The 11,023-nt window shown below is 43.5% G+C and overlaps 1 protein-coding gene across 1 annotated transcript; it reads left to right on the forward strand.

Annotated features, from left to right (window-relative positions):
• Window positions 1–92: 92 nt before the first annotated feature.
• On the forward strand, window positions 93–10,670 carry RPS5 (ribosomal protein S5). Its single transcript, XM_066209377.1, has 6 exons — window positions 93–145; window positions 1,297–1,402; window positions 4,019–4,228; window positions 6,991–7,119; window positions 8,833–8,931; window positions 10,527–10,670. The coding sequence occupies exons 2-6, from the start codon at window positions 1,298–1,300 to the stop codon at window positions 10,593–10,595; spliced, it is 612 nt and encodes a 203-aa protein (XP_066065474.1). The 5' UTR covers window positions 93–145; window position 1,297; the 3' UTR covers window positions 10,596–10,670.
• The last annotated feature ends 353 nt before the right edge of the window (window positions 10,671–11,023 follow it).

Genomic DNA, 11,023 nt, shown 5'->3' on the forward strand with positions numbered 1-11,023 from the left:
TATGAGGAAGAGCAATGGCGGCATCCTGGTGCCGTACAGGAAACCGGCGCATCGGCGACCGGAAGTGAACCCCTGCGCGCTATATAAGCGGCCGGGAAGCCCCGTAGCGCCCTTTCGGCTGAGTCGGAGCCGGAGCCGCCGCCATGTGAGTGGGGAGAGAGCGCGGAAAAACCGGGAGTTTTCCGGGGAAAAACGGGAATTATCCGGGAAAATCGGGATTTGTGAGGGGAAAATAAGGGCGGGGAAGGCGGCGAAGTGGAAATGAGGGCGGGGGAAGGGGGGAAATGGGGATGGAAGGCGGGGTGGGGGTGGGGGGGGAGCGGCCATGAGGGGAAGCGTGAGGGGAAATGTCACTCCCGCGGTTTTTCTTTTTTCTTTTTTGGGGTTTTAAGTTAAAGGGTTTTGGTTGGGATTGGTGGGATTGGGGCGTTTAGGGAGGGGAAGAGGAGGAAAAAAGGGGGATGAGGGTTGGGGAAAGGAGGAGGGGTGGAAAAAGAGGTGTAAAGTGGGGGAATTGCGGGAAAACGGGATTTAAAGTGGGGGAAGGAATAGGGAAAGGGGGATTAAGAGTGGGAAATGTGGGGGTAGAGTGAGGAAAAGGGGATTTTCGGGAATAAAAGGGGAAATAAAGGGGAAAAAGCTGGGAAATAATGGGAAAAAAGTGGGAAAAAATGCGGGGGGGGGAAGGGGAAATAGTGGGAAAAGGGGGTCCAGGTTGGGAAAATGGGATAAAAAGTGGGAAAACAGGAGGAAAATGGGGATCCAGGTCAGGAAAATGGGATCCGGAGTGGGAAAAAAGTAGAGAAAATGGGGGGAAAGGGATCCAGTGGGAAAAGAGGGATCCAGAGCGGGGAAAAGGGGGAAAAGAGGGAGAAAAAGGAGGAAAAAAACGGAAAAAAAGGGATCCAGTGGGAAAAGAGGGATCCAGAGTGGGGAAAAGGGGGAAAAGAGGGAGAAAAAGGAGGAAAAAAACGGAAAAAAGGGATCCAGTGGGAAAAGAGGGATCCAGAGCGGGGAAAAACCGAGGAAATCTGTGGGACAAACGGGAAAAAGTGGGAAAAATGGGGGGAGAGGGATGGAAAAATGAGGGAAAAAGTGGGAAAACCGGGGGGGGGGGGGAAGTGGGGAAAATGTGGGAAAAGGGGGAATAAAAAGGGAAAAATGAGGAAAGAAGTGGGAAAAAAGAATCCAGAGTGGGATAACAGGGTCCAGGTCGGCAAAGCCGCCATCTGACCCTTCCCTTTTCCCGTTTTTTCCCGATTTTTTTCCCAATTTTTTCCCATTTTTCCCCCCCAGCATGACGGATTGGGAGACAGCCCCGGCCGTGACGGAGACCCCGGACATCAAACTCTTCGGGAAATGGAGCACGGACGACGTGCAGATCAACGACATCTCCCTGCAGGTGGGGAAATTCCTGGAATTCTGTGGGAATTCCGGGCCGGCTTTGAGAATTCCCGGAGAATTTGGGGTTGGAATTGAGAAATTTGAAGGAATTTGGGACTGGAAATGAGAAATGTGAGGGAATTTGGGGCTGGGATTGAGAATTCCCGGAGAATTTGGGGTTGGGATTGAGAAATGTGAGGGAATTTGGGACTGGAAATGAGAAATGTGAGGGAATTTGGGGCTGGAAATGAGAATTCCATGGAATTTGGGGCTGGAATTGAGAAATTTGAGGGAATTTGGGGTTGGAATTGAGAATTCCATGAGAATTTGGGGCTGGAATTGAGAAATTTGAGGGAATTTGGGGCTGGAAATGAGAAATTTGAGGGAATTTGGGGCTGGAAATGAGAATTCCATGAGAATTTGGGGTTGGGATTGAGAAATTTGAGGAGAATTTGAGGTTGGAATTGGGAATTCCAGAGGGAAACGGAGGCAGGGATTGAAGTTTTCCTGCAGGTGGGGGAATTCCCAGAATTTTTTGGTGGAAATCTGAGGTTGGACTCGGGAATTTTGTGAGAATTCCGGAGGGAATTCGGGGCTGGAATTCAGATTCCGCCAGAATTTGGGGCTGGACTTGAAGTTTTTACGTACGTGGGAATTCCCAAAATTCCTGAGGGAATTCCGGGGCTGGAACTTTTGGGTTGGTTTTTTTTTTTTTGGGTTTTTGGGGCTCAAACCCCTCAATCCAACCCGAGAATTCCCAACAAATCCCCCGAAATTCCCGGAATTCCTGGTTTTACGTCCCAGTGAGGGAGAAACGCGCCGAGTCTCTCTGTACGTTTTACGCGGCCGGAAGAAATTCCATTTTTTTTCCGTGGAGTTTTCCCTCAAATTTCCCCATTTTTTTTTGAATCTCGCCGGATTTTTTCCGGGTTTTTTTTTTCGGTTCCAGCCCTAAAATTCCCAAAACTTCCCAATTTTTCCGGGATTACATCACAGCGAAGGGAGAAACAGGCCGAGTACCTGCCCCGCTCAACGGGGCGCTCCGCGACCAAAAAAAGGAATTTCGGGGGATTTTTGTGAATTTTCCGGGGATTTTCACGGGAATTTCGGGATTTTTGGGGCTCGAACCTCTAAAGCCAACCCCTAAAAATTCCAAGAAACTCCCTGAAATCCCAGGATTGCATCGCAACAAAGGGCGAACACCTCGGCTCCGTCCTCCTTCGCTCCGCCCGGCCGTTCCGCGACCGAAAAATAAAAATCCCGATTTTTTTTTTTTTTGGCGATTTCCGCAGGAATTCCGGGATTTATTTCCATTCCAAACCTTCGCTGGGTTCCTGAAATTCCCCAAAATATCCCAATCTTCCAGGATCACATCATAACGAGGGAGAAACGTCCCGAGTGTCTTTTTGTTGAGGCGGAGGGGGGGGAAAAAATTCCGATTTTTTTGCGCGGTTTTGGCCAAAAAAAATCCATATTTTTTTCGGGATTTTTTTGTCCCGACTCTAAAATCCAACCCCGAACTTCCCGCTTTTGCCAGGATTACATCGCGGTGAAGGAGAAATACGCCAAGTACCTGCCCCGCTCAACGGGGCGCTCCGCGACTGAAAAGCAAAAATCCCGATTTTCTTTTTTGGCGATTTCCGCTGGAATTCCCGGATTTTTTTCTATTCCAAACTTTCGCTGGGTTCCTGAAATTCCCCAAAATATCCTAATTTTCCAGGATCACACCACAATGAGGGAGAAACGTCCCGAGTGTCTTTTTGTTGAGGCGGAGGGGGGAAAAAATTCCAATTTTTTTGCGCGGTTTTGGCCAAAAAATCCGCGTTTCTTCGGAACTTTCACCGATTTTCTTCGGGATTTTTTTGTCCCGACTCTAAAATCCAACCCCGAACTTCCCGCTTTTGCCAGGATTACATCGCGGTGAAGGAGAAAATACGCCAAGTACCTGCCCCGCTCAACGGGGCGCTCCGCGACCGAAAAACAAAAATCCCGATTTTCTTTTTTGGCGATTTCCACTGAAATTCCAGGATTTTTTTCTATTCCAAACCTTCGCTGGGTTCCTGAAATTCCCCAAAACATCCTAATTTTTCAGGATCACATCATAACGAGGGAGAAACGTCCCGAGTGTCTTTTTGTTGAGGCGGAGGGGGGAAAAAAATTCCGATTTTTTTGCGCGGTTTTGGCCAAAAAAAATCCATATTTTCTTCGGGATTTTTTTGTCCCGACTCTAAAATCCAACCCCGAACTTCCCGCTTTTGCCAGGATTACATCGCGGTGAAGGAGAAATACGCCAAGTACCTGCCGCACTCGGCGGGGCGCTCCGCGACTGAAAAACAAAAATCCCGATTTTCTTTTTTGGCGATTTCCGCTGAAATTCCAGGATTTTTTTCTATTCCAAACCTTCGCTGGGTTCCTGAAATTCCCCAAAACATCTTAATTTTCCAGGATCACACCACAATGAGGGAGAAACGTCCCGAGTGTCTTTTTATTTTGAGGCAGGGCGGGAAAAAATTCCGATTTTTTTGCGCGGTTTTGGCCAAAAAATCCGCGTTTTTTCGGAACTTTCACCGATTTTCTCCGGGAATTTTTTGTCCCGATTCTTTGAATCTCATCCCGAACTTCCCGTTTTTGCCAGGATTACATCGCGGTGAAGGAGAAATACGCCAAGTACCTGCCGCACTCGGCGGGGCGCTACGCCGCCAAGCGTTTCCGCAAGGCGCAGTGCCCCATCGTGGAGCGCCTCACCAACTCCATGATGATGCACGGCAGGAACAACGGCAAGAAGCTGATGACGGTGCGGATCGTCAAACACGCCTTCGAGATCATCCACCTGCTCACCGGCGAGGTGGGGGCGTTGCTCCGGGGAAAAGATTCCGGGGGGAAAAGAAAAAACGGGGAAAATCGGGGCGGAAACGGGGATTTGGGGGGGAAAGGGTGGAAAAATGGGGGTTTGGGGGGGTTTTGAGGGGGGAAAGGGGGAGTTTTGGGGGGGGAAATGGGGAAAAATGGGATTTGTGGGGGGGAAATGGGGGAAAAATGGGATTTTTAGGGGGGAAAATGGGGAAAAATGGGATTTTTAGGGGGGAAAAGTGGCGTAAAAATGGGATTTTTAGGGGGAAAAGTGGCGTAAAAATGGGATTTTTGGGGGGGTAAAAGGTAAAATTGGGATTTTTAGGGGGGAGAACAGGGAAAAAATGGGATTTTTTGGGGGAAAAGTGGCGGAAAAATGGGATTTTTAGTGGGAGAATTAGGATTTTCAGGGGAAAATGGGGGAAAATGGGGTTTTCAGGGGGAAAAAAGGTAAAATTGGGATTTTCGGGGGGAAATTGGGGGAAAAACGGGGATTTCGGGGGGAAAAGGGGCGGAAAAATGCGGGTTTGGGGTTTTTTGGTGGGGTTTTGAGGGGGGAAATGGGGAGTTTTGGGGGGGAAATGGGGAAAAATGGGATTTGTGGGGGGAAAAGGGTAAAATGGGATTTTTAGGGGGGAAAATTGGGAAAAAATGGGATTTTTAGGGGAAAAAATGGGATTTTTTGGGGGAAAAGGGGCAGAAAAATGTGGGTTTGGGGGTTTTTTGGTGGGGTTTTGAGGGGGAAAGGGGAGTTTTAGGGGGGAAATGGGGAAAAATGGGGAAAAATGGGATTTTTAGGGGGGAAAAGGTAAAATTGGGATTTTTAGGGGGGGAAAATAGGGAAAAAATGGGATTTTTAGGGGAAAAAATGGGATTTTGGGGGGGAAAAGCGGCGGAATAATGTGAGTTGGGGGTTTTGGTGGGGTTTTGAGGGGGAAAGGGGAGTTTTGGGGGGGAAATGGGGGAAAATGGGGAAAAAATGGGATTTTTTGGGGAAAAAAAGGGATTTTTGGGGGGGTAAAAGGTAAAATTGGGATTTTTAGGGGGGAAAATAGGGAAGAAATGGGATTTTTTGGGGGAAAAGTGACGGAAAAATGGGATTTTTAGTGGGAGAATTGGGATTTTCAGGGGAAAAGGGTAAAATCGGGATTTTTAGGGGGGAAAATAGGGAAAAAATGGGATTTTTTGGGGGAAAAGTGACGGAAAAATGGGATTTTTCGTGGGAGAATTGGGATTTTCAGGGGGAAAAGGGTAAAATTGGGATTTTCGGGGGGAAATTGGGGGAAAAACGGGGATTTGGGGGGAAAAGGGGCGGAAAAATGCGGGTTTGGGGTTTTTTGGTGGGGTTTTGAGGGGGGAAATGGGGAGTTTTGGGGGGGAAATGGGGAAAATTGGGATTTGTGGGGGGGAAAAGGGAAAAATGGGATTTTTAGGGGGGAAAATGGGGAAAAAATGGGATTTTTAGGGGGGAAAATAGGGAAAAAATGGGATTTTAGGGGAAAAAATGGGATTTTTTGGGGGAAAAGGGGCGGAAAAATGGGATTTTTAGTGGGAGAATTGGGATTTTCAGGGGGAAAAGGGTAAAATTGGGATTTTTAGGGGGAAAAATGGGACTTTTTGGGGGAAAAGTGGCGGAAAAATGCGGGTTTGGGTTTTTTTTTGTGGGGTTTTGAGGGGGGAAAGGGGAGTTTTGGGGGGGAAAACGGGGAAAAATGGGATTTTTAGGGGGGAAAATGGGGAAAAAATGGGATTTTTAGGGGAAAAAATGGGATTTTTGGGGGGAAAAGGGGCGGAAAAATGCGGGTTTGGGGGTTTTTTGGTGGGGTTTTGAGGGGGGAAATGGGGAGTTTTAGGGGGAAAATGGGGGAAAATGGGATTTGTGGGGGGAAAAGGGTAAAATTGGGATTTTTAGGGGGACAAGTGGGATTTTTGGGGGGAAAAGGGGCGGAAAAATGCAGGTTTGGGGTTTTTCTGGTGGGGTTTTTAGGGGGAAAAGGGGATTTTTAGGGGGGAAAAGGGTAAAATTGGGACTTTTAGGGCGGAAATTGGGATTTTTAGGGGGAAGTTGGGATTTTTATTGGGAAAACAGGGAAAAATGAGATTTTGGGGGGAAAAATGGGATTTTTAGGGGGGAAATTGGGATTTTCAGGGGGAAAAAGGCTAAAGTTGGGATTTTTAGGGGGGGAAAGGGTAAAATCGGGATTTTTAGGGGGAAAAGGGGTAAAATTGGGATTTTTAGGGGAAAAAGGGGTAAAATTGGGATTTTCAAGGGGAAAAGGGTAAAATCGGGATTTTTAGGGGGAAAAGGGTAAAATCGGGATTTTTAGGGGGAAAAGGGTAAAATTGGGATTTTTAGGGGGAAAAGGGCTAAAATTGGGATTTTTAGGGGGAAAAAGGGTAAAATCGGGATTTTTAGGGGGAAAAGGGTAAAATTGGGATTTTTAGGGGGAAAAAGGCTAAAATTGGGATTTTTAGGGGGAAAAAGGGTAAAATCGGGATTTTTAGGGGGAAAAAGGGTAAAATTGGGATTTTTAGGGGGAAAAAGGGTAAAATCGGGATTTTTAGGGGGGGAAACTGGGGTAAACACGTGATTTTTCCCGGGGAAAACCGGGATTTTTTCGGGACAAACCGCGTTAAAACCGTGGCAAACCCCCCGAACTCCGGCAGGAAACACAAACCCCCCGTTCGGAGTTTTTTTTTCCCCCCCGGGAATTTTTCCGGGGATAATTCCGGCCGCTCCTCGCTGTTTTCCCGCAGAACCCCCTGCAGGTTTTGGTGAACGCCATCATCAACTCCGGCCCTCGGGAGGATTCCACCCGCATCGGCCGCGCCGGCACCGTGCGCCGCCAGGCCGTGGACGTGTCCCCCCTCCGCAGGGTCAACCAGGTCCTCTCAATTTCCTTCCTTCATTCCCGCAAATTCCCTCATTTTATCTCCTTTTCCCCGTTTTTTCCCGGATTTTCCTGATTTTTTTCGAATTTTTGACGTTTTTTTTGGGCAATTTTCTGTAATTTTTCCGATTTTTTTTAGCGTTTTTCCTGATTTTTTTTCTGATTTTTTGACAATTTTTTGGCCAATTTTCTCTAATTTCTCCCTGATTTATTAGTGTTTTTCCTGATTTTTTTTCTTGATTTTTTTCCTGGTTTTTGACAATTTTTTGGCCAATTTTCTCTAATTTCTCCCTGATTTTTTTAGTGTTTTTCCAGATTTTTTTCCGTTTTGTTTCTGATTTTGTTCCTGATTTTTTTCCTGGTTTTTGACAATTTTTTGGCCAATTTTCTTTAATTTCTCCCTGATTTTTTTAGTGTTTTTCCAGATTTTTTTCCATTTTGTTTCTGATTTTGTTCCTGATTTTTTTCCTGGTTTTTGACAATTTTTTGGCCAATCTCCTCTAATTTCTCCCTGATTTTTTTAGTGTTTTTCCTGATTTTTTTTCTTGATTTTTTTCCCTGGTTTTGGACAATTTTTTGGCCAATTTTCTCTAATTTCTCCCTGATTTTTTTAGTGTTTTTCCTGATTTTTTTTCTTGATTTTTTTCCCTGGTTTTTGACAATTTTTTGGTCAATTTTCTGTAATTTCTCCCTGATTTTTTTAGTGTTTTTCCAGATTTTTTTCCGTTTTGTTTCTGATTTTGTTCCTGATTTTTTTCCTGGTTTTTGACAATTTTTTTGGCCAATTTTCTTTAATTTCTCCCTGATTTTTTTAGTGTTTTTCCTGATTTTTTTTCTTGATTTTTTTCCCTGGTTTTTGACAATTTTTTGGTCAATTTTCTCTAATTTCTCCCTGATTTTTTTAGTGTTTTTCCAGATTTTTTTCCGTTTTGTTTCTGATTTTGTTCCTGATTTTTTTCCTGGTTTTTGACAATTTTTTGGCCAATTTTCTCTAATTTCTCCCTGATTTTTTTAGTGTTTTTCCAGATTTTTTTCTGTTCCTGATTGTTTTCTATTTTTTTACAATTCTTTGGCCAATTTTTGATGATTTTTCCGTGGTTTTTTTAGTGTTTTTCCAGATGTTTTTCCTGATTTTTTTCCTGATTTTTTGGCCAATCTTCGATGATTTCTCCCTGATTTTTTTTAGTGTGTTTCCCCGTTTTTTTTCTGGTTTTTTCCTGATTTTTTTTTTTCTATTTTTTGTCAATTTTTTGGCCAATTTTTCAATGATTTTTCCCTGATATTTTTAGTGTTTTTCCAGATTTTTCTGGTTTTTTCCTGATTTTTTTCCTGGTTTTTGACAATTTTTTGGCCAATTTTCTCTAATTTTCCCTGATTTTTTTAGTGTTTTTCCAGATTTTTTTTTACACCCTTTTTTTTCCCCAATTCCCCCCAAATTCCCTTTTCTTCCTCCCCAAACTCCCCACTTTCCCCAAAATCCTCATTTTTCCCCCCAAACCCTCATTTTCTCCCCAAACTCCTCCACTTCCCTCCCATTTCCCCAATTTCCCCCCATTTTTCCCCTTTTCCCCCCGTTTTTCCCTCATTTTTCCCCCGTTTCTCCCCGTTTTTTTTTTCTCCATCACCTCCTTTCTCCCTTTCCGCCCTCTCCAACCCCGTTTTTCCCCAAAATCCTGACTTTTCCCCCCAAAATTCCGTGTCGTTCCAGGCCATCTGGCTGCTGTGCACGGGCGCCCGCGAGGCCGCCTTCCGCAACATCAAAACCATCGCCGAGTGCCTGGCTGACGAGCTCATCAACGCCGCCAAGGTGAGGGAATTCCCCCGGGCTCCAGCCCAGAATTCCCAGAAATCCCTTTTGCCCGCTTTTTCCCACTTTTTCCCGCTTTTTCCCGCTTTTTCCCCGCTTTTTTCCCGTTTTTTTTCCGCTTTTTTTCCCACTTTTTTCCCATTTTTTTACTGCTTATTCATGATTTTGGGGGTTTTTTTTCTTTTTCTCTCTTTTTTCCCGTTTTTCCCACTTTTTCCCCTTTTTTAATTCTTTTTCATGATTTTGGGGTTTTTTCCCTTATTTTCCTCCCGTTTTTCCCCATTTTTTCCACTTTTTCACAGTTTTTTCCCATTTTTTTGCTCTTTATTCATGATTTTTGTCTTTTTTTCCTTATTTCCTCTGTTTTTCCCCCATTTTTTCCACTTTTTCCCGTTTTTTTACTCTTTATTCATGATTTTTGTCTTTTTTTTTCCTTATTTTCTCTCTTTTTTCCCATTTTCCCCCTTTTTTCCCATTTTTTTACTCTTTGTTCATGATTTTTCTTTTTTTTCCTTTTCTCTCTTTTTTCCCATTTTTTCCGCTTTTTCCCACTTTTCTCCCATTTTTTTACTCTTTATTCGTGATTTTTGTCTTTTTTTTCCCTTTTCTCTCTTTTTCCCATTTTTTTCACTTTTTCCCACTTTTCTCCCATTTTTTTACTCTTTATTCATGATTTTTGTCTTTTTTTCTTTATTTCCTCCCTTTTCCCCCATTTTTTCCACTTTTTCCCGTTTTTTTACTCTTTGTTCGTGATTTTTGTCTTTTTTTTCCCTATTTTCTCCCTTTATCCCCATTTTTTCCACTTTTTCCACTTTTTTCCCCTTTTTTACTCTTTGTTTGTGATTTTTGTCTTTTTTCCCCTTATTTTCTCCCTTTTCCCCCATTTTTTCCACTTTTTCCCGTTTTTTTTCCGCTTTATTTCCCACTTTTTTCCCTTTTTTTACTCTTCGTTAATGATTTTTGTCTTTTTTTTCCTTATTTTCTCTCTTTTTTCCCATTTTCCCACTCTTTTCCCATTTTTTATTCTTTGTTCATGATTTTTGTCTTTTTTTTCCTTATTTTCTCCCTTTTTTCCCCATTTTTTCCACTTTTTTCCCACTTTTTTCTATTTTTTTACTATTTGTTCATGATTTTTAGGTTTATTTCCTTATTTTTTTCCTTTTTTCCCATTTTTTCCACTTTTTCCCACTTTTTTCCCGTTTTTTTACTCTTTATTCATGATTTTTGTCTTTTTTCCTTATTTTCTCCCTTTTCTCCCCAAAATTCCCTTTTCCCCCCAAAATCCCCAAATTTCCCCCAAAATTCCCATTTTCCCCCAAAACTCCCAAATTTCCCCAAATTTCCCCCAAAATTCCCATTTTCCCCTCCAAAATCTCCATTTCCCCCCCCAAAACTCCCAAATTTTCCCAATTTTCCCCCAAAATTCCCAAATTTCCCCCCAAAATTCTCCCAAAATTCCCCCCAAAATTCCCAAATTTCCCCCAAAATTCCCAAATTTCTCCCCAAAATTCTCCCAAAATTCCCAGATTTTCCCAAATTTCCCCCAAAATTCCCAAATTCCCCCAAAATTCCCAAATTTCCCCCCTTTTTTCCAGGGCTCCTCCAACTCCTACGCCATCAAGAAGAAAGACGAGCTGGAGCGCGTGGCCAAATCCAACCGTTAAAATTCCCAAAAAAACCCCCAAATCCCCCAAAATCTGGAGCTTTTCCCAAATAAAAACCACGGAGTTGGAACCTGCCCGGGAGATTCGGGGGATTTTTGGGGGAATTTTGGGATTTTGGGGGGAAAAAATGGGAATTTTGGGGAGAAAAATGGGAAAATTCGGGAATTTTAAAAGGAAAAATGAGGAAAAACGGGAATTTTGGGGGAAAATGGGAAAATTTGGGAATTTTAAAAGGAAAAATGAGGAAAAACAGGAATTTTGGGGGAAAATGGGAAAATTTGGGAATTTTAAAAGGAAAAGTGAGGAAAAATGGGAATTTTGGAGGGAAAATGGGAAAATTTGGGAGTTTTGAGGGGAAATTTGGGAATTTTGGGGGAAATTTGGGGAATTTTGGGGTTTTAAGAGGATTTGTGGGAATTCTGGGGGGA

This window comes from Chamaea fasciata, unplaced genomic scaffold, assembly GCF_029207755.1.
Source record: "Chamaea fasciata isolate MVZ Bird 193981 ecotype frontalis unplaced genomic scaffold, bChaFas1.0.hap1 SCAF_909, whole genome shotgun sequence".
NCBI classification, from domain to species: domain Eukaryota; kingdom Metazoa; phylum Chordata; class Aves; order Passeriformes; family Sylviidae; genus Chamaea; species Chamaea fasciata.

Excerpts from the sequence above, each read along its gene's own strand:
- RPS5 (XM_066209377.1), top strand. The coding sequence starts at position 1,298 with ATGACGGATTGGGAGACAGCCCCGGCCGTGACGGAGACCCCGGACATC. Across the intron at positions 4,229-6,990 it reads TCCACCTGCTCACCGGCGAG|AACCCCCTGCAGGTTTTGGT; the intron begins GTGGGGGCGTTG and ends GTTTTCCCGCAG. Across the intron at positions 8,932-10,526 it reads AGCTCATCAACGCCGCCAAG|GGCTCCTCCAACTCCTACGC; the intron begins GTGAGGGAATTC and ends CCTTTTTTCCAG.